A 23,682-nucleotide genomic window follows, 5' to 3' on the forward strand; every position below is an offset into this window, starting at 1 on the left:
GCTATTTAGATATAAAAAATGAAGTACAAAAATGGATTTTACCAAGGAAAGAAAATGTGTCTTTTAATCTGAAACTCTATCTACAATTAAACGATTTAATGTGATTACAATACACGATAATCTTAATATTATCCTTCACGTAATACTAACCGGCGATGCCTCCCGCCCCACGCTGAAGTCACGTGGGCAAAGGAGAATACTGATCGTAGGGCAATACGAAACACACGCCATCTTTAAAATTCTAGTTTCGACCAATCGCTGCTGACATTTCCACCAATAAGTTATTGACAGACAAGGAAGGGAAAAGAATTGAACATAATTTCAACAACAAAATATCAACAAACGAAGAGAGTACGATCACAGCTTCATTTCAACAATGTCAATAGTTTCATTTTCAACAATGTCAAATTATCTCTCAACAACCGATTTATAAACCAAACCCCAAAACATGCCTATATTTATTGGCTCATGTATATGGACTTAATTTTCTGTCTTGTTGCTACAGAATTTTAAAGTTGGCCTGCCAAGAATAAAAAAATGAATAAAAATGAGATTAATGGTTTTGAATAGATCAAATGATAACAGTTATAGAACTTTAAACCGAGGTTTTAGTCTGCGGTATCATTTCGCCTACTGACTCCTGATTGATGACTACTTTCTTTTTTAAAATGGCACATTATTAGCAGGGCCGGATAAAGGTTATTATGGGCCTATGGCTAATAGGACGGAAGGTCGCCCAGCAGTTACGTCAATATTTAATGGACGGCCTAAATCAATGGTTCCCAATTTTTGTTCGTCGCGAACCAAACGTTTTTTGTCTTCCTGATCCGCATGACCCCCTTTCCAAATTTTGTTAAGTTTTGCTACCCTGGAGACCCTCCAGAACGTCCTCACTACCCTGATTTGGGACGTAACATGGGGGTTGTGAATAACTGGCCTAAAGGATGGGTCATTAACCTTATGAGCCTGGGTTTATCCTACCCTGGCAGCGATGTCTGTCAATATTAGAGGATTCAGAATACTTTATTTTTGCGAAATGTTTAAACACTCGCCGCCAGCCACGCGAAAAAAAAAATCGCGCTCTACACTCTGTTGGGTTTGCAGTCGTATTGCGGTTATCAAATGATCCATGTATCTACAATGTATGCGTAGATATATACTAGTATATATTTGTATATGTTAATTTGCTACATGTGAAGAAAAACGATAACTGAGACAGCGTTTTTGAGATGTTTTCCAAACGAACTATATATATATATATATATATATATATATATATATATATATATATATATATTAACTAGCTATCCTAATGACTATAGAGACGTGATTAACTAGTTATCCTAATGACTATATAGTCGTGATTAACTAGCCGTTCTAATGACTATATAGTCGTGATTAATTAGCTATTTTATAGTCGTGATTAACTAGCTATCCAAATGACTATATAGTCGTGAGCTTCGTTGAAGAGTGTGTCTATAAATACATTCCTACTGTAATAACTTATTAAATAGACATAAGTTATTGTCAACATCTACCACTGTCTATGTACACGTGATATTCCAAAGTCCTTTGTACTGGTACTGGTAACTACATGGCTAGATTTAGTACCAGTACCTATACATAGTTCTTTAATCCTGTATACTAAGCTAACTATTATTTACAAATCACCAAGTCCAGCTTTTGTCAAAAATGACCGCCTATCTTAACCTCATTTTGTTTTCTTCCAGGGTCATGCCAAGGTGAAAATAGAAATGTTGGGAACACTCAAGGTCATGAGCGTAGAGATGAGTCAAGAACGACAACTCATCATCTTGGATATGATATGAAATGTCATGTATACAGAACTGATGATAATTCGGCAAGGTATAAGATCAAAGCTGGACGGATAGTTATAATATTAATAATGAAAGATAAAAAATATACATTCGCATTTTGAACAGGAATAAATATACTGCATATTTAATCATAATGATTATGATATTCATCAATCACCCGTCATTATTCTTTCATTCAAATATTCAAGCATACCAGGATAAACGTTAGCTCTCTACTCTTAAATAAACTTAACTTTTAACCTTGTCGTCCATTTCCGATATAAATAACAATATAATGCTATAATTATGTATATTCGTGCATAGAGATCATATATTCTCCATCTGATGATTACAGTGCTCACTTTTGATCATTCGTAACCATGACAACGATGATATCATACATGAAATTGAAATAAGGTCACTATATTTCGAGTTATCATGTGTGTTCATATGTTAACACTTTTGGTCAATTTGCTTTCATCCTAATCAGATTCATTTTTTTTTTCCTTCCACCGTAGGGCGTTATTGCATACGCTCCTGTAATTGCTGTGGATGGTACGTAAACGCTGGTCCGGCCGCGATTTGTTGTGGAACTGCATAGGTGTACCCTGTTGCTGGGGCAATCAGACCGGAAGTTGATGCATATGGGTACGCTTCATATCCTGCGGCGGCGAGTTGGCTGCCGTATGCGGCCGTGTAGTCGATTGTATACTGTCCGGCAGACGTCGGTGAGAGCTGTGAGTGGGGCAAAGTTGCCAACATGCTTGGTGTTGCCATGAACGTGGATGGGTAGATGTATTGAGGAACACTGAAAATAGAATGCAGGAGTTTATAGTTAAAATGAGACACTATATTTAAAAAATTTATTTTGTTTAAATATTATGTGAAAACGGGTAAGCTAAGCACTAATATTTTAAACGAAAAGCAAATCAACTAAACACTTCAAAAAACGTACACATAAAGATACGTGTCTTCAAAAAATTTAAATATAATGTTTTCCATTGAAAGTAAAATAAAATAGTAAATAAGGTGTTTGGATGGAATGAATTTATAGATACGTAAACGTCAGTCTTCTTGAATCTTTTCACATCGGTAATGCACATAATATATACTAAAACTGGTAAATTATATGGCTGACTTTAACTGCAATCACAAATACATGTTGGTACGGAGCGTTTAAAAAAACACTTTTATTTTGTGCAGTATATAAAGTACAAATATATGCATTCATCGTAATGCAGTTTGATATCAAAAATGAAGAGGAAAAAGTTACACACACACACACACACACACACACACACAGAGAGATATATATATATATATATATATATATATATATATATATATATATATATATATATATATATATATATATATAGAGAGAGAGAGAGAGAGAGAGAGAGAGAGAGAGAGAGAGAGAGAGAGGGGGGGGGGCTATACATAAAACCGCTACTGCTTCCTAAGAATACGTTAATCGTCAATAATATTTATATTAATTTAAAAAGAAATTAAGGTGAAAGATGAACATACACAATCAATGGGATTTATTTCCTAGTGATATTTTATCCAGTTTGTCCGAACAGAGGTCAACAATGAATCGTGCTCATTGCAAACATGCTTGAAACATACATGCATATCAATAAATAATCTACGTGTTATTCAGTCTAGTATAACCTTTTATTTTTGTGTGTGTGCATAATTCATGATGAATAGGTCTATTCCAATGTTGAAGCATTTCAGGTGATGCATCTCTGCATTCATTTCAGACAGGACTGGAGGAGATTTATCGCCATTTTTATCATATATTGCTTAATGACACGTGTCTGTCTAAAAACAAAAATTATTTTCAAAATGAAACGCCTATCACGAAAATTAACTGAGTCTCAAGTGAGTTGTTTCTATACCGGAAGTTGCACAATTTAATGGTAACGTCGTCAAAATGGCGGTGCCTCGGCGTAGGCTGCTGTGTTCCTTTATCTAACTTTGATAAGTTTTGTATGCAAATATTTCACGAGGGAATACTAAAATTCTGGTATGAAAATATTGTGCTATCTCTTAGGAGCAATTTCTGTATCATGCGTCAGATAGTTCGAATTTGAAGTTTGTAAAATGCATCATAACGATTCGATAATTTTCATATATAAAAGCCTTTTCCTTAAAACATATTCGAGCACCGTTTGCACAGCAAAAAGAGTAGGGAAACAAGTTCTCGAAACTTGAAGTCCCTTCCATTAAGATACAAGTAATAAAAAAAAATACTCAAAAAATGATAGACAAAGCCGTCGTAATATAGAAATATGAAGTTTCTTAAAAACTAAGGTATAAATAATAATAATAATAGTAATGGAAATATACCGACTTAGAGATGTGTAAAAGCTTCAAGATGGAGGTGGGGGAGGAGGAGAGAGTATACTCGATTTCCTTATTTTATAATTTTAATAAATAGAAAAGTAATTACTTTTAGTTAAATATAAACAAGGAAAACTGTCCAAGAAGATTAGAAATTCAACACATTCAAATTGTAATTCAAACAGAATGTTTAACGAGGTTTCAGCTCAGGGTGTAAATAATTAGGAACTGGAGCATACCGACCTGGGGCCGAACCCAATATAACTGATCCCTTGTTTGCCTTAAGATTTGAGGGACCAACTAAACGTGCTAGATTGTCGAATTTTGAAGCCTTATCTTCGATGCGATTCAGCCATGTTGCCCGCAACTAATTAATTTTAATACGGTCCATAATCGCATGGCAAAGACCTCTTCACGACGGTTAAACTATGACTGAAGATAATCACGAATTCAGACAGTTAAAATCGGGACTTGATGATAATAAAATTTGTCATTTCCTTCTTGAAGATTTATTAGCAATTTATATTTATTTTACGAAGTAACTTTAATATGAAATATTTGATATAATTTACTTGCAATTTTCATATACTTCTTCGACGCAAAGGTAGATGATGCCGAATAAACTGAAAATAACCAAACTTCGACTTTCAAATGCAATAGCAGACGATGCCAGATAAACAGAAAATATCCCAAATCCTACTTCAAATGCAACAGCAGACGATACCGGATGAACAGAAAATAACAAAAATTCGACTTAAAATGCAATAACAGACGATGCCGGATGAACAGAAAATATAAAAAATTCGACTTAAAATGCTATAGTATAACATATATTCCATGAAAAGTTAAGCTTGTATTATTTTCCACACCAGTCTTTAAACTGAGGAACTGGATGCGTAACTGCATGCGTATCCTACTGCTTCTTCTCCAACGATAACATAAATATTGATAATGAGAAACAGACAGTAAATACCAAACATATCGACTAAAATATTGAATTCTGGAGTCTATACTCATTTTTCGACAAAAGGGTGTGCCTAGAAAATAAAGATCTCTCCCTATTGATGCATGTGTATAAATAAATGGAATCACCATGGATACGCATAAAATCTCCACCAAACAAAAAAAAAAAAAACACACAGAAAGCGGGACTTACAGTTAAAACATTATTAACTCATTGTATCGAAAATTGCCATTATGCAATAAAGTTTAAATATTTTTTAAAAAACACGCAATTTTTGTGTTTACAGAGTATCCTGTAATTATATTGTACATCAGTGGCCGTGAGAATGGGTCAGAAGCGACAGAGAGAGTATAAAACATTTTGATTTCCTACAATCCATGACTTTAAACTGTATATGAATGAAAATTGTTGTTGTTGCTATTATTATTATTATTATTATTATTATTATATTCTATAGCAAATGGATTGCATGAAAGCGCTCTCACCGTTATTAAGGTCTTTTATATTGGGCATTACAGCTGGGAATATTTTGTATTATTACTGCTTGATTCCTTTATGTAATGCTTTATTATTTTTTTCTTAAGCTGGTATTTGTTTGCTACCATTTATTCATTAAACATGTAGTTAACGAAAAGAACAAAACGAACTTATTTAAGAAAAAAAAGATGACACGTGTGTGAAATATTGCACGAAACAATACATCAAATAAATTAATTTTCTCTTCTTTCACGATTATAATTAGATACAAAATTTAAAGTATCTGCTAAGAATGAACCGAAACTTCAGGGCATAAAAAAAGCCCCCAAATACCAATATGAAAAAATTAATATAAATAACCAAAGAGGAGGAGGTTACAGGGTCAATAACGGAAATCAATACTTACGTAATGTTAATATTAGGAATCAGAACAAGAGAGGTTTAGTTTCCCAACCATGCCATGGTAATTAGTTGTGATATTGTCATTTCTTTGTCATCATAATCATCCAAGAAGTTTAGGGAATGGTATTTTTTAAAATAAAATTTAATTAAGTAAATTATCTTTTAATATACAAAATAAAAATGAATGAAGTTTAAATAATAAAGGCATATACAATTCTTTGAATGATGTCTATGTGTAGTCATGCGCAATAGTCTTTAATGGAGTCGTCCAGCCCCCCGTTTGTAACCTCATGACATTTCCAAAGTTTGAGTGCGTTTGAGTCAACTTTAAGGGAGTAGAAAAACATATTTCATGCTAATCCCAAAATTAATTCTTTAACTGTTTTCCATAATTCTTTTATGCAAACAGGTTTTAACCGAGAAGGGTTCCCCGCATATGCTCTTAAGCGACCTAGTCCCGTACTTAATCGTTTTATCATATAGCTGAGATATTACCACGGTTGCCGTCTGGTTTACGAATTTATTTCGAAGCAATTTGTTTGGGTGATAAATTGTACTTATGAATCCCACTATGCAAAAGAAGATGCGGACAAGATATTTGGCAATTTACTATAAAAGGTTTATTGATACGGATCTTCGCCCATGTTTCAGTGAGGTGTGAAATTGCGGCATCGCTTAGACTGTAATCATACCAATATAAAATGAATCATGTACTACACAAATAAATTACCTAAACAAATTATATCAATATTGTATTTGACTGGGTGGTGGACTGATTAACCGTCTGGATTCCAGTGTAAATGAACTCAAAATCAGGTACTATAGGTCGAAGATCAATCTACTAATTACCTGTGCTTGGCATGGTTCGAAGTCTTCACCAATCGAATTCCTTTATGTCATTATAAAATTCACAAAGGTTGTGTTCATTTTCTATTATCTGGGTCATTTACCAGACAAGGGCCTGCGAAATAACTTTCCAATTACCATTTAGGAAACATAATTGGATCTAGACAATGTAATGCCCATACACTGTATGGCCAGATGACGACTAATTGTTCGTCAGATTTCGGGATATGTTCGGGAAGGTCACATGGAAATACTGCTGCATACGATGATCATAGTATGCTGTGTTCAGAAAATATCAATGACGACACATGGGTGTAAAGCCACCATGATCCTTTCTGTAATAAAGGCAGGTGTTTCTAAATTCGAATAGAAATTTGCTTGCAATGTAAGGCATAGACACCTGTATACATATTGGTACGTGATCACATTCTACTTATTCTAGATGTGTGTGTGTGTGTCTGTGTGTGTGTGTGTGTGTGTGATTTAGATTTTTAACGTAGCTTTAACAATTTTTCAGTCATATCGCCACGATGTCTACAGTGTGACAGTTTATAGTGATGTATAGCACTGGGGTATCATGCCGCAGACATGTATCATGATGTCCCACCCAGTCACATTATCCTGACACCAGGCCGACCAGTCCTAACACTAACCTTTTAATGCTGAGCGCCAAGCGAGACAGCTGCTGGTGCCATTTTTGTAAGTCTTTGGTATGACTCGACCGAGGATCGAACCCATGATCTCCCGCATCCGAGGCGGACGCTCTAACCACTAGGCCACCGGAGCGGTATTTTTCAGAAATAATTTGCTCCATTGTGCTCCAAATAAAGTTATAGATAAAATGTAGGTACTCTGAAAGATTCCGAATTGATTTAAACAACACAACACCCCCACCCCACCCCACCACCAATAAAAGAAGCCAACACACTTTTGGACAAGGTTACAATGTATAGAGTAGCAAAAAAATGGCCATGTACGTATTTGACAATAATCCGTTGCTGTCTAGAAAAAAAACGTCTTGCCCTTTAGCTTTAAATGGACTAAAGTAGAAACATTTTTCGTGTATTCCCTGTGATGAAGGAAACAAAATGATGCGTTACACTGTTAACCAGAACGAAGCCTAAAATAGTAATATATGCATATAGAAAATTCCAACAAACATGCCAGTAGAGAACCGAGACCTTAATAACGTTTTAAAAAATTAGACCAATTGTGTGTTCACGGAACAAAGAAGAAAGCTCACTAAGACTGTGCTATACAGGTCTATGTTTGAATGGGCAACAACCGCAGCTGGTGTTTAACTTTATTACGGAAACAGCTGGAGACTATGGAATAAAATTAAATGTATTGTCAGACAGGATGAATCCTGTAATGCTGTGTGACCTTTGCTGTTGTTTGGCTTGAATTCCGAACCTTCTCTACACCGCATATGTTATTTGTTTCTAAACTATCGAAGAAGGACCGTTTTGGCACACCTTATAATACCATCTGTGACTCTTCCAGTCGTTTTGAACTAGAGTAACTTTGCTTTTCTTCATATATTTGTCTTTTATTCAACTGCCCCAATCGATTCCTCTGTACTTTGTATACAAACCTCGCAACGGGCTTTCAAAAATAAAACAGACATATTGTGGAAGTCAAACATATTATCTGGCGAAGGAAATAGTTGTTTGCCGTCTACATCGACCCCCTTATCGCCTCCATATCTTGCCTTTTACCTTTCTCACATGAATTCGGTTTATATTTGCCTACTGTACAATACATTGCAAACAAAATGACTGGAGATTTTCTGAGGCAACGTTTCAGTGAATAGGAAAGAACAAAGAAAAGTTACATACAGTTTGCATAATACATGTCGTTCAATTCTGTGGAGACTTTATAAACCCCTTATTTTCTTCTCGAATAAATGGGTTTTGAACAGGAAGAAAGAAAGATAAAATGTTTAAAATTTGATTCACCGCTCATGTCTTTCTTAACAGCCTAGTAAACGAGTTAGAACTTTCTGCGGTAAAATGTATGATAAAAGCTCTTCTTTTATCGGTGATGTCATCAACACTTAATAATAAATGTTGCATTTCTTTCCTAAAAGAGATCACAGAAGACATAAAGGTAAAAGCATCTTACAAATTTAGAGTACTTGCTTTGTTCACGACTACATTGTGCCAAGATGAGTACGTTTTCTTATGACGTTGAATGTTGTTAAAACTCATCCTGTTATTTTTACAAGCCTTTCACGTCAGACTCGTTTGGTCCCAGCAGAATGCTAAGGGAAAAGCTAAGACGTGTAAGGTTACATTTCGCGTTAGATTATCAAAGTCAAGAAGGAAGTCCATCGACAGTGGGGTTTTTTCTGCGATTTAAAGAAAAGCCTTTTGCCGAAGGTACCGCTGTAAATTGATTCAGTTTTATTACCGAATGCAAAAACTAATGCCTACATTACATGCTTTACAGTTTCCTCTGTGTATCAGTGACACAAAAGTGCATATGTCCAATTAAACAATGTATGTGCTACATTTGATTGACGTCATGGCAAATCATTGATTCAGAACCCTAGTAATCACTAATTGGCGCCATGTTCTTGCTGTATTAAAGCCACACTCCCAGCATGTGTATTTACGGTGAAATCCCAGTTTAAAGTGGAATTACTTGACTTTTTAGAACGTTCATATTCAATTGCCTGGTAGTTTTAAATTAACGTGATGCCTAACACCCGATACAGTTCCAACATAATACACTGTTGCTTTAAACATATGTAAACTCATTCACCGATAACAGCTTGTTTTTATTGGGATTTCATTTCAAGCTGTCAGTCAGATATAGTTATAAATGCCAGAGAAACATAGCTTTTTTCTCAGAAATAAATCCATATACCAGTCTTCTTTTTACACATAAGTCTTACTGCTCTATGTCTGCAAGGTTTGGGTGATAGGTTGCAGTTGAAAAACAGCCGTCTCTCTCCACCCAGTCTGCTAGATAATGGAGTGGAGTCGCGTTTTTAAAAGGTCATCATGATGATCGTTAACCTTTGAAAGTTTTAAAATTTCGCACAGTCATTAAATGCACTGAAAAAGGAGACTCACCCATTCAAACAAAAAACTTTGGTTTTGATTCAAAAAAGGTTTCTTATACAACCAAATAAAGTATAAATCATTCGTACTGTGACCGAAGATCAACGAGCAAAATCCAACGTAATCAAAATCATTGAAGAAAGAAAAACAAAACAGCTTAAAAGAAGGATTTTTAAAAAATAACCTTGAAAAACAGACAGTCGTACAATGCATATTATAGGTGACATAAACAATGTAGCAAATGAGATGTACTCCAGCCTTATAGTGTAGTTATGGATTTCAAAAATCAAATAAATTTCAATTAATTCATTCAAATATGGTACCAAATTTCCACCAAGACTAATTTGTTCCAGACAGATTCTAAGACTGTCAGAAAGAGAGTATTGACTTCACGAGTAATATTTTTGTCAGATTTCTGGTGAGATGCTCCAAGACAAATATGTCCATATATATATATATATATATATATATATATATATATATATATATATATATATATATATATATATATATATATATATATATATATATATATATATATATCTTAAGATTTCACATATAACTACTAACTACTATACAAACGATCAAATATATCCGTCCGCCTGCTAGTCGCAGACCAATGGCGGTTTGTCGGTCTCACTATTTTCCCCGTCGCCAGTCAAGACGGTAAATATTAGTCACTAATGTAAGTTATTTGCTGTAGATGGTCAGCAAATCAAATCCATAGTACACTTTCATTAAAGGCATAGTTTTGTCAGCACCAAAATAGTTGTATAAAATAAGCCCCATAACGATATAGGACTTTTAGCGAAGGGGGGTAAGTCGTATAAGCCCAGAAAGTTATTTCATACAAGTGCATCGTGTATTTTGATCGCATGAATATTTCATTAACATATGCCATCTACATTCTGTTGATAGATCAGTTGTTTCTTCTACGTTGCATAGAATTCTATGATGTTGAATGTTGCGTGATAGTTCATTGTTTGCGGTTGTTAATTTCGCTCGTGCGTAATATCCAAAGCGGACCATTACACACTCGGATACAGCCGTCGGCTAAACGGAAGTTGGAAAGAGGTTGTTCAAACGTGAAATGGACATCGTTTTAATGAAGAAACGAATTAAGCGGGAAATTAAAGCCATATTTTGTAGTAATTGGATGCCAGCAAGGCGCCCGTTAGGGTCAGGCTGGGTTTTATAGGTACATTTATAACACGACTTTGATACATTATGTGTAGAAATGAGCTAAATGCCTACGTCTGAAATAATTTAATCGCTTACTCTTTTCACGGTGAAATATTGATTAAAAACGTGAAAATTATCTTAAAACTGATTTAGAAGTATCATTTATGAATTAGGGACTTTCTTTTTGAATCATTTAATAGTAATAATTTTCTTGAAGCCAACACACCTGCTATGTAAGAGATAAGAGGAGTTACAGTAGTAACACGTTTAGAGCATTTGGGTTAGAAACGTTGTTAAGTTCCTAAGTAAATTGAATGTCCGTTTTCTACTAAGTTTTCTACCTTCCGACCAATTTATCCATATGTATGTATGTATGTATGTATGTATGTATATACATACACACCCATTGACATACATATAAGGACCAGGATAGTACACCCAACGAGAATGACGTGCACGCGTCAAAACGTACAATTCATACAATTACGTCAAAACGTACAATTACGTCACAACGTACAATTACCAGCCTGCAGCTAAACCCAATGAAAATACATTTGAAACAGATAAGAGAAATTCTGACAAGTTTTAAAAATGGTTGAGCAATATCAACAGCTCTCAATTTTACCTAAGTTCTGAAGATTCTCACCCCTGACGTCGATTTAAATAAGAAAAGAGAATGTTTCTCTAATGATACCGAATATCTGATTAAGATGCCCTCGATATTACTGAAGCATTTGTGTTCCGTTTCTATCATCCCAGAACTAGTGTAAGTCACAGTAAGACATAAAGTATATGACCACATTGATTTAAACTTTTGATTAAAATAAACAATCAATTTAAATAAAACTTTCTAAAATTCACTTGCCAATTAGCAGCTCATTTATCATCAAAATATGGTTTTTATCGATTTGTAAAAAATAGCTTATCGAAATACATATCATTCAACAGTGCTACAACGTTTTAATAAAGCAAGTGCTCAACAGTTAAAAGTAATGAATGGCGAGGAATTTAAAACTCATTTTGATGATGCCATGAGAGAACAAAATAGCAATACTAACAATTATCGGCCAACTTTTATCTTGCACGGGAATACTTCCAATGGATGACTCAGATACAAGAGTGCTTGCATTGTTATTGACACAGTACTAGGTATTACCTTTCTTATAATCACATATTATGATCTCTCTCTCTCTTTCTCTTTCTCTCTCTCTCTCATGTTCTCGTCCGGATATACTGCCAATCACAAAAGTAAGACCAGATGCATTTGAATCTTACGAAACCATATGCACTTTAATCGGGATATAATTCCATCAGAAAATAATCCGTATGAACTGGGTTATTAAATACGATATAGTACAATTACATATCGTGTACACTTTAACTTACAGGATCTGCATATATGTATGACAGAGGAAATGTGTATGTGTTGGAATTTGTGTCCGACACTAGTACCTTTTTATGTCCTGTTAAAAGATTAAACAGTTCAGCCCTGAAAAGACCCATTCATGTCAGATGATGACAGACATATTCGCATAAGACCTCGGGACAATATCGATCAAAGAATCTGTTTATCATATAATATCAACGCAAATATTTTTAGCCAAGTTTTATCGATTAATCAGAAGCCTGATTTACAGTGTAAATAAAAGGAAGTTTATTAAGAATGCCCGGATGCACGGGGAAGTATATATACAATATATGCAATCCGTTCAAATTAAAAGAGAACGAATCGGGACTAAAAAGGATTCCAGACTTAGTTCCGTCCGACACTGGAATTTTTATTATAATTGTTCAGATTTGTTATGTGTAAAACTATAGGTCAGAGTGCAAAAAGTTTTTTGTTTGAAGTTCAAAGACAGTAAATTCCAAAAATCCACATTCACTTTTTACTCTGAGCACGAAACATAAAAATTAAGCATTTTTCTGTATAGACTTCTTTTCAAGCGATTGGTAAACATTATTTTTTTTCTATCGAGGATACGTTGCAGTCTATTGACTGAGGAACCCCAAATTGCGTGTTGTGTTTGTGCGATTACGAACTCCATAATTTTGTCAGGGATGAATCCAGCAAATGAAGTAAAAATCGCATAAAGCATGGCCAAATCTTTTAAACACACTCAATACTCAAAAACATAAGAAAAAGGATCTCAAATACATCTTGACCAGAAAGAGGATCATTGCACGGCATAAGATGAACGGATTACTCGGATATATGTCAAATGATAAGCTTTCATCACCAACCAGGCGTGATGACATCTGAAAAAGCCATCTTTACATACATCCTACAGATATTTATCGCAAGTTCCGACAGGGATAATGCTGATCTGAAGCAAAAGACATTCTCAAACGTTCCAAAGACACAGACATAACAACAATATAAGCTATTAGACTTTATAATAAGCTCTTTAGCATGCTATCCGGACCATGTCACGTGGTGAAGTTCTAATAGCAACAACAGAAAGTATTGGACTTGCTAAGAAGTTCTTTAGCATTCTGTCCGGACCATGTCACGTGGTGAAGTTCTAATAGCAACAACAGAAAGTATTGGACTTGCTAAGAAGTTCTTTAGCATGCTGTCCGGACCATGTCACGTGGTGAAGTTCTAATAACAACAACAGAAAGTATTGGACTTGCTAAGAAGTTCTTTAGCATGCTGTCCGGACCATGGCATGTGGTGAAGTTCTAATAGCAACAACATAAAGTATTGGACGTGCTAAGACGTTCTTCAGCATGCTGTCCGGACCATGGCATGTGGAGTTCTAATAGCAACAGAAAGTATTGGACTTGCAAAGAAGTTCTTCAGTATGCAATCGGGAGCATTGCATGTGGTGAAGTTCTAAAAGCAACAAAAGAGAAAGTATTTGGACTTGCTAAGAAGTTCTGTAGCATGCTGTCTAGACAATACCATTTCTAGAAGCTTAAAAACAAAGAAATAGCGACAACAGAAAGTATTAGACATTATAAGACGTTCTTTAACAAGTTATCTAGCAAATCGCGTTAAAGATAAAGAAATAGCAACACTAGCAACTGTGTAACGTTCTAAGAAAGTTTGCTGGCAATATATAGAGCAAATAGCATTTACATGTTCAAATGACAAAGAAATAACAACAATAGAACTTTTTTAACGTCACAAGAAGCTCACTAGTATGGTACCTCACAGACAGCAATTACAGACGTTCTAATGTTCTAATGACAAAGGAACAGTGGAAAGCATTAGGGATGCGGAAAGACCAATCGCTGTTTAGCGTCAAAAGGCAGTTAGCAGTTCCTAAATTCTGTGGGAATTAATTTTAGAGAGGAATGTACTGCGGAATCCATTCATCGTTGGATGAAAGAAAATTCCAATTCAAATAAAGTTTGGAACGATATGTCCCCGAAAATCTTATTTAGACTTCCTATGAAGAAAAAAAAGGTGGAGTGAGGTTGGGGTGTTGAGATTTTCATTGACCCCGGGCCCCGGAAAATATTGGGCGTCGTTCCCTTCTAAATGTAAAGCACACATTTTCAGTCAAATGGACTGCCTGTTTTGATACTTGTTCCTGAAACACATACATCTTCCTATGTCCATTGATGGAAAAATTGTAAATTGTCCTTGGATTCCGGAAACCTTTGGTTAAACTTAACGCGCTATTAAATATTTGAGTGACGTAAGTAGAAATGTATTAAATTTCCTTGGATAGAATTCTAGTGATATGTATTTAAAACATGGCTGTAGCCTGTTGTAGAGTCGTGTCCAGGTTTATTTCCAAATTGAATATGTTCAATCAAAGTCACTTCAATATGAGACGTTTAATAGTTTAAACAACGTTCATTTAAGCGCTTTAAGATATCGTTTGCTGAACCATAACTTGCTAATAACTACCAGCCAAAATGAAATCGATTACACATGCTCATGTTAAAAGGTGGCATTTCCGGCCTCAGACAAGAAAGGGGAAATAGGTGAATAAACTCTCCATCAACCGAGGCTTTCAAAAATAAACAAATGACGTTTTATGTGATGAAAGGGAACCAGATTTGAAAAGATCTTCAATGAATGCACTAATATGACCTTTATATGACGCTCATGTCATTCAGAAGATGTTAAGTGCAGTAATGTCTCTTTGAAAGGAAACTAAAATTCATAACGGGAGTAAGCATGCTTAGTTATTTTTAATCGTCTGCTAGGAGAATAAACCGGCAACTGGGCCATTTTTAAGGTCATGACTTGCTGATAATTTTGAGTTAGCCTAAAAGTAATTTCGCAGACCTGTTCACCAGATGGCAAGCACCCTGGGGAGGGAAGTAGTGAGCGGTCTACGGGTTTACGTGAGAGTGAGGTGGAGGAAGGTGCTGATTGGAACGGATGCAGACAAGATGGATGGGTGGGTGTGTTAACATATTAACAGTCAATCATAAAAATCCAATTATATTGTAATTCGCTGTCTTTATATGTTCTACTATATATATATATATATATATATATATATATATATATATATATATATATATATATATATATATATATATATATATATATATATATATATATATATAATGTTAATAATTGTTATGGTGAAGTGGTTGATTGGTACTCAAGATCATTGTGTGTGTGTGTGTGTGTGTGTGACACAATTAGTACGTGAATGGGCTTTTTTTGAGGTCTGTCAATCCCCATTTATGACGCAAAATGTCAGGAACATCTATCTTAAAATATAAAACATTCTTCAAAAAGCCAGTCAACTTACTCGATGAATAAAATCAGTTGAGGTAAACACTGGTTGCTGTTTTGTGTATCTTGATCAAAAGAGACGTTAATCCTTGTTTAATCCGTTCAATTCAAAATTGAAGTAAACTTAAACATCCCTACTTGCCCTCGTTTTTCTAAAGAAGAACGCATTAGTGGGTGTGAGTTCGCTTGTTTATGTCTCCTCCTTTGTATTTTGCTGCATTTAGCACTTGAACGTGGTTAATATTCGCTCTTAGATTAACATTTCCCGTATGACGCCACGCCTTGTTGCCTGCACAGCATACAAAGGCATCTGTCTAACACAGCTTATTTATGACATTCTCGTCCTATGATGCTACCCTCATTAGGACATATTTGTCCTCTGTTGAACTCGTTCATGGCCTAACCATTTAAATGCTTTAGTTGCCCAGGTGGCGCTAAGTTAGCTCTTCTCGATTTCAAACTTTTCAAGAACACGCGGACAGCACTGGCCGAGGCTGGAGGTTTGGACATCCCCTCCAGTAATTTCAGACTTGAAATTAGTATATTTCTTTGATTTAATTTAGTTCCATTTCTTTTCTATTTTAAAAAATAAAAGGAGAAGAAAGGTATTAGAGTATATGCGATTTAATCTTCTTTGGGCGGTACACGAATTCGTTATCAAATTCAAGGTTAAAATAAGGCTTATCATGTAATGCGTGAACCATTCAAAACATGAGAGGTTGACACGAGCTTTTGTCTCTGTATCCAAAATGTTGGATGATGGATTTGTAAAGCATTCAAATGTGGGCAAGCAAAACACACGTGCCAGAGCTCAACCATGGGCTCATATCTTGTGTTTATTTGTCGACCGGAGTTCTATCGGGATGTATACAGAAGGTAAGCCCCATGCGGACGATATGAAAATAACAGTCATAGAGAAGAAAGCTTGATAACTGTATGGCAAGGTATGAGACGGCAAGATTGAGAGGTCGATCAAGGATTATCGATTATCGCGACCCAGATGGTTAGTAACACAAATATTATACTGAGGACCAGACATGAACCAATATGTCCGTCTAGCTTTATTTTAGATTCTTGAATGCTTGCATGTTTTGTCAGAACCCGAGCTATCTGGCCCTGTTTAACAGGTCGCCCCCTTATTCAAGACCAGCTGCCCCTACATTTAGAACGCCCATGGAAATGTCTGAAAAGAAAACCAAATTCAAACGAAATGTAGACGAGCCAAAATCTTGCCAAAGGATCTGTCCTTTTCCAGAAATGGAGCGGGGCGGGTGCGTTATATCAGCTGACAATGAAATATAAAACCAATATCTAGTAATAATGTTGTGCAAATAAGTAGAACGTGTGTGTGTGTGTGTGTGTGTGTGTGTGTGTGTGTGTCTGTGTGTCCAGTTCTTTCTCATCCGTTAAAACCTGAAACACTTTTCTCATCAGAAGATAGTATAATAGACCGTTTACTTATGATGGCGTGTAGATCGTCTGATTACTTATAAACGCCTAATGTAAACTTGCCAGCATAAAACAATGAAGTTCCTGATTTTCTGGTTCACTTCTCCCGACCCCACCCAATTCAAGCTGCGTGCGGTTCATTAAGAAGGCCCCCTGGCGGCTTGGAGTCATTGGCACGGTTTCCTTGGAATTAATGCATGATAAAACTTCTATTTCACATACAGGGGCATGAAACTATTCGTGAAAAAAATAAGTAAAACTCTATATTCGTGCTTTCTCTCGTATATTTTTAAAAATTCAGAATGTGATTTTCTTTAATCAACCTATGATAATGCTTTTTTTTCTTTAAAACATAAATCAGACTCTCTTGTATGGTAAATATTTTGTCTCCAACCAGACGGATATATTTTCTCGAAAATGTTAACTGTTCTTTGACTCGAGTGATGTCACAAAAGAAATATTACATAATAACGCACTGATGTAAGCCAAATTTAGCGATCCACCGCAAGTATGATTGGTGTTTTGTTTGTATTCAACTTGTCGAATGCTTTTGTGTAAATCGCTGCGAACAGTTTGGTCTACAGATAACAATAACTAAAGAACTTTACATACATTTTTAAAAAAAAATAAAAATATATTGTTTTACGCAAATCAATTTAATTAAAGCAAATAAACGATTTAAAATTTTAAATCGCTGTTTTTGAAAGGCCGTCAGAAATCGAATTAGTGATTTTAAGAGTCTTAACGTAGAACAACACATCTTTTGTTTGTTGTGGACATAATGAGCGATAACGCCCTGAAATTCTCTATCAACACTAACATGTCGGTTGTAAAAATTTTCATAGACAATCCATGTTTAACCTTTGAATAAACAAACTCTTATTTGTTTTAAATCTTGGCAATTCATTATTTAGTAATTGATATAAAACATGCAAAAAGCGACTACGTTCCACGACTTGCAAGATCTTTTTTTCTACAGTATTCATTTTTTTCTTTAAACGCCCACTTGAAAGAAATAGCAAAGTTTGCCAGACTTACGCTGTAGGTTTACCTGGTTAAAATATTGTCTTTCCAAATAGTAATGGATTTTAAAAATTAAAGATTTTTTTTCTCTCGGAAATTTGTAGAGAAAAATAATTCAATAGATTTCAGTAGCAACAGGCATTTGAATTATATTGATCTTCAATAATGATCTCGGGATGTCGCTTTTTGCATTTCGGAGTGTACATAGATTTTGAAATCTGGTTATATACTCTCTCAAACGACACAACTTGTGTTCTGATCAAGCGTCACAAACGAGCAAACGAAACTACAGCTTAGCAGAAATGTGATGTAATCAAAAAGCAAGTTACGTGACTTTTCTCACTGCAGACCATACATTTGTGTTGACAGAGAATTTCAGAAACACTCAAGAGGTTCCGAATGAGGTGAATATCGAAAAGTTTTGGCCGTTCATCCACCAGTTCAATCGCCTGCATTTGTCCCTTGTGCTAAGACATGAAATACATTGCTATCTTTCATCCAATTGCATGTATAAATATTCCTTGATAAGGGATGCGAGGGTTGAATATGAAATTGACCATGAGCTTTATTTTCGATGGGGAACTGGAACACTGGAATATATATATGTTAGTATTTCTGTGTGCTTAGTAATAAAGTTTATACAGAAAGAATATAAAATAATTCAGTGCCAAAGTTCAATCAAACCACGCTTTTGAAATCACACAAAATAAATACGTAATGCAATGGCAAAAACAAATTCGCTAGGTAAATACGAAAAACCACAACAATCTGCCAATTCAAACATATCAAACTGGGAAGTGTATAATATCAATATATCTTTTCACACTGGGACAAGCAGCGAATGGACACTGGAAATGAAAAATAAAACAAAGAAAAACCTCACGTCACAACAAACAAGAGCTATGTTGATCTACTAACTTCACCATAAAATTGGTCTGATTTCTCCATACTAGTAGACGCCTTGTTGCCTGTCAGTATCACGTGACCAGACGCGACGAGAATTTAGCGAGACTTGGATTGAGTCTCTCGGCTGTCACAGTCGCTCCTGGAGATGTTCAGGTCGACGGCAGAATTGCAAGGTGCAGCAACCAATATGTGCCACTGGCCACAAGACATGAAACAAGAAGAATCAACAGTAATATATGACAGTACTGGATGGTGTTGGGGTTGGTAATCGACGCCATACCATCCCCCCTACGGATGTAATACATGCCATATACACGTCAAAACAACTATGTCAATGTTTGTTTCGAGCTCAGAAGCCAAGGGCCGAACACATGCCTAGACACAGACGGATAACAACCTATTTTAATAACGATATGAGTGAATAGGCTGAAAGCTTCTGTGCTCAATCATGGTCTTTAATGATAACCTTTATTTTGAGCAAGAGTTATGTACATAATTCACCCGGAGTTATCTGAAATACGATGGAGCAAAAACACATTTTGTATTGTGCTTAACTTTTCAAAATTTAGCTGCCAAAGGTACGGTAGAATATAATCTGACACTGGGCCAGTATACGTTACTTTATAAAATTAGCCTTCCGGTGTCTTTAAATTACTTTCACTCTGACAGAATTAACTTACTTTTAACAAAACATAAATTGAGATTAAAGATTTCCGACATCATTCCATGCCAATAAGATGACACAAAGCTATTTTGTTCAGCTGAAATCAATTATTTGAAAATTTTCTTCACATAGTTGCCATATATAATAATCACTAAATCGTGTTTTATCATCAATGAATAAAGAATTAAAGATGTACAATATAAGAACAAAGACTCTTTTAAACGTATTCCTTCACCTTGGCATCCATCTTGAGTTGGAACATGATCAACATTTTAGCCCATCACTTATCGTTTCTTCTATCACATGTCTGTTATTCTTCAGTTTTTCAAGTTTATGATGTTTATCGTTGCAGATGCCTTACAAAGATATGGCTCTTTTTAACCATCTGTGTGATGCATCAGCGTATTTGTGGGGTAAATGCAATTTAGTAAAAGAAACACACATCATTAGGTAAAATTTGTGTTTTTCAGATATATTTATTGGAATGTACATAAGATTTGAAACAAAGACTGTTATATATGTATATAAATAAATTTCTATGCCTTACTGGCTTACTGTATTCATGTATTGACGTCATATATTATTTCTCGGTGAGACTGAGAAAATGATGACGTAGAAAGTTTTAGAAATTTAAAAGTATGAACTTTATATCTTGTAACTACCGAATTAAGAACAATTTGGCATCCGAGCTAAAAAAAAGTCAATCTGTCACTCCCAACGATTTCTTTAATTCGTGCACACATATGGTAATAAAGATTGAAATGTGCCAAGTGACTTGAATCGTCTGCTACGAAGGAGACAGCTAACTTCCTACCATGTATTGATTGCATTTTCCACCTTTCAAACAGTGTCGGTATTGGACATCATTAATAACTAACAACAATAGTCCGTTCTATCCAGACAAAACTGTGAAGAGTTCATTTAGCTGAAGTGGGTTAGAAAATTTCTGAAATATATCCTCTGCTGAATGGCCGAATGTGGTGACAAAAATATGCATTGTGTTTGGTCTGATTCATTCGTACCTTTGTCAGTTTAACCGTAAAATGAATGAACTGCGGGAGACGTTACGATATATCTTGCATGTTCTTGATTTTCACGATAATGTTTTAACAACTTAAAAGGAGTAATCCCAACATCAATTTGAAGAATCTCTTTTGTATATATTTACGTGATTAAAATTCTCTACTAAAAGTAATTCTACACGATAAGTTTAAATTTTATAAATGGCTTCCAATCATCGCAGATCCAAAGATCAATGAATGACCACACGAAAGTTTCCATTATTGTGAGAAGTACAACTCACCACGAAATGATGGTTAAGCACAGTGTCGTTGATCCCTTTCTGAAACTTTAATTAACATGACACGCGTTGTTTTAAACTAATTTTAAATCCGTCACTTGGGTAGCTATTGGTTGGAAACCAATATGATTCTAAATCACATAAAAACTGTTTTTATATAAAAAAGAACAAAACATGTTTTAATAGAGTAACCTATTGTGTAAAGAAAAATGAGCACGAACCGTGCAGACAAGGACATTTGGAAATATATTAGTTATATATTGATTCAATGCTGAAATAAAGATATATTTTTGCAGGATTACTCAGGGGGTTAGATGACGTCACGTTAGAACGAGCTACTTCACTATCTTGGCGAACAACCTATAAAAACCCTCCTTAGTGATGTCGTCTGTGCAAAGAAGCACATAATTAATCTGGGTTTTTGTGTTTGTTATTGTGCGTCTCAATTCCGATAAAAAATGAAGAATTTGTTTGCTTCTAAAGGTTTCTAACTGTCAAACTGTCCGTCAAAATGAGAAATTATTTTGAAATCACATAGAATAAACGCGTAATGCAATGGCTAAAACAAAATAGCGAGGTAAAACCCTAATATCCATGCGCTACTGTTTAATTGTAGAACATGGAGATATTACTGAAGAGAAACCAACCCAAATCTGATTGGTCATATAAAACATTGCCTATATGGAGGGTTTTGATTGGTCATTGGTAAGGTGACGGGGTCAAATTGAGGTGAAACAAGTACTCACCCTGTAAGCTGGCTAGGTATAAGTCCAGGGATTCCTGTTTTAAGAGCGAAGGGTATAGCTGAAATGAAACATAAATGGCTTCAATAAAACAACCGCCTGTACAGTTCTTTACAAATTAAAGTAAATATTATTGCGCACACAACTTATATATCCAACACCAAAGTGGGATTTCATATTGCACACAAAAAGTAGAGGCCTAACACCCCAACGTGACACGCAACAATACGATAAGATAGGAAGAAAATAATTCTTTATTTCAGACTGCATAATCCATACTACTAAATTAACATAAATATAAACCAAATGTATTTTGAACATAACAGATGTCTTGTGTACAAATATACAAACTCATTTACAGCAATGGACTGTATCCAACATTGTTAAGAATGTAATTATGTAAGCCATTTAAGAGTAATTCGTTCTATCTATAATATGAGAATTTAAACAAATGACATAGTTCCACAGAAATTTCAAGATACAGTTCTTACTATTAAATATTCTTGTCACAAGTGAGAACACATGGTTTCCCAGTATTTCTTCAAAGTTGTATACACTATAGTTTACAGACACGATATAAGTACTGTTCCTTCTTGTAAGACATAATATAAGACGAATTTCTTGTAAGGCATAATATAAGACGAATTTCTTGTAAGGCATAATATAAGACGAATTTCTTGTAAGGCATAATATAAGACGAATTTCTTGTAAGGCATAATAGAAGACGAAGACTATTATTATAGTCAATACTTAATTTTCTTTTCATGCATTCACATAAGTTTGTCCATAGATTAGCGCAATGCACTGAGCAGCAATATTATTTGAATAATCTAAGTTTTATGTTCAATTAGAGATCCAACACTCCAGTGTGACTTAATACCGCACACAAAAATTAGAATTTCAACACCCCAGTGTGACTTAATACCGCACACAAAAATTAGAATTTCAACACCCCAATGTGACTTAATACCGCACACAAAAATTAGAATTTCAACACCCCAGTGTGACTTAATACCGCACACAAAAATTAGAATTTCAACACCCCAGTGTGACTTAATACCGCACACAAAAAATAGAATTTCAACACCCCAATGTGACTTAATACCGCACACAAAAATTAGAATTTCAATACCCCAATGTGACTTAATACCGCACACAAAAATTAGAATTTCAACACACCAATGTGACTTAATACCGCACACAAAAATTAGAATTTCAACACCCCAATGTGACTTAATACCGCACACAAAAATTAGAATTTTAACGCCCCAATGTGATTTAATAATGAACACAAAATTTGGAGATCCAACACACCAATATGACCTAATACTGCACACAAAAATTAGAATTTCAACACACCAATGTGACTTAATACCGCACACAAAAATTAGAATTTCAACACCCCAATGTGACTTAATACCGCACACAAAAATTAGAATTTTAACGCCCCAATGTGATTTAATAATGAACACAAAATTTGGAGATCTAACACACCAATATGACCTAATGCTGCACGAAAAGCCAGTGATCTAAGACCCCAATGTGGGATATCATATGAAAACTCAGATTTTGTTTGTTTTATTTTCACAATCTGTAAATGAAACAATCAGCATGATTAAGTTCCATATTTACAGAATTTTGGTTCGTTGTCATATTTTATTTTGTAATAACTAATTATTTTCCAAAGGATATATGTACTCTTAGTTGATATTGCACCGATGATATTATCACGAAAGAGTTAACACGCGCGTGTGAGTAATACATAGTGACTATGGCGAGATTTA

General features: G+C 34.9%; 1 protein-coding gene across 1 annotated transcript in view; it reads right to left on the reverse strand.

Moving 5' to 3' along the window:
- Positions 1-23,682, reverse strand: part of LOC149784535 (RNA-binding protein 24-like) — a 41,939-nt gene that overhangs the window by 2,623 nt on the left and 15,634 nt on the right. Inside the window, exons 3-4 of the mRNA XM_089932622.1 lie at positions 21,902-21,959; positions 1-2,625 (exon numbers count right to left, since the gene is read on the reverse strand). The exon at positions 1-2,625 is cut by the window's left edge and continues 2,623 nt beyond it. Of these exons, the coding sequence (XP_089788748.1) occupies positions 2,340-2,625; positions 21,902-21,959 (344 nt within the window). The 3' untranslated portion in view covers positions 1-2,339. The remainder of the gene's footprint in view (positions 2,626-21,901; positions 21,960-23,682) is intronic.

This window comes from Sinohyriopsis cumingii, chromosome 14, assembly GCF_028554795.1.
Source record: "Sinohyriopsis cumingii isolate HCF-2022 chromosome 14, ASM2855479v2, whole genome shotgun sequence".
Taxonomy (NCBI): domain Eukaryota; kingdom Metazoa; phylum Mollusca; class Bivalvia; order Unionida; family Unionidae; genus Sinohyriopsis; species Sinohyriopsis cumingii.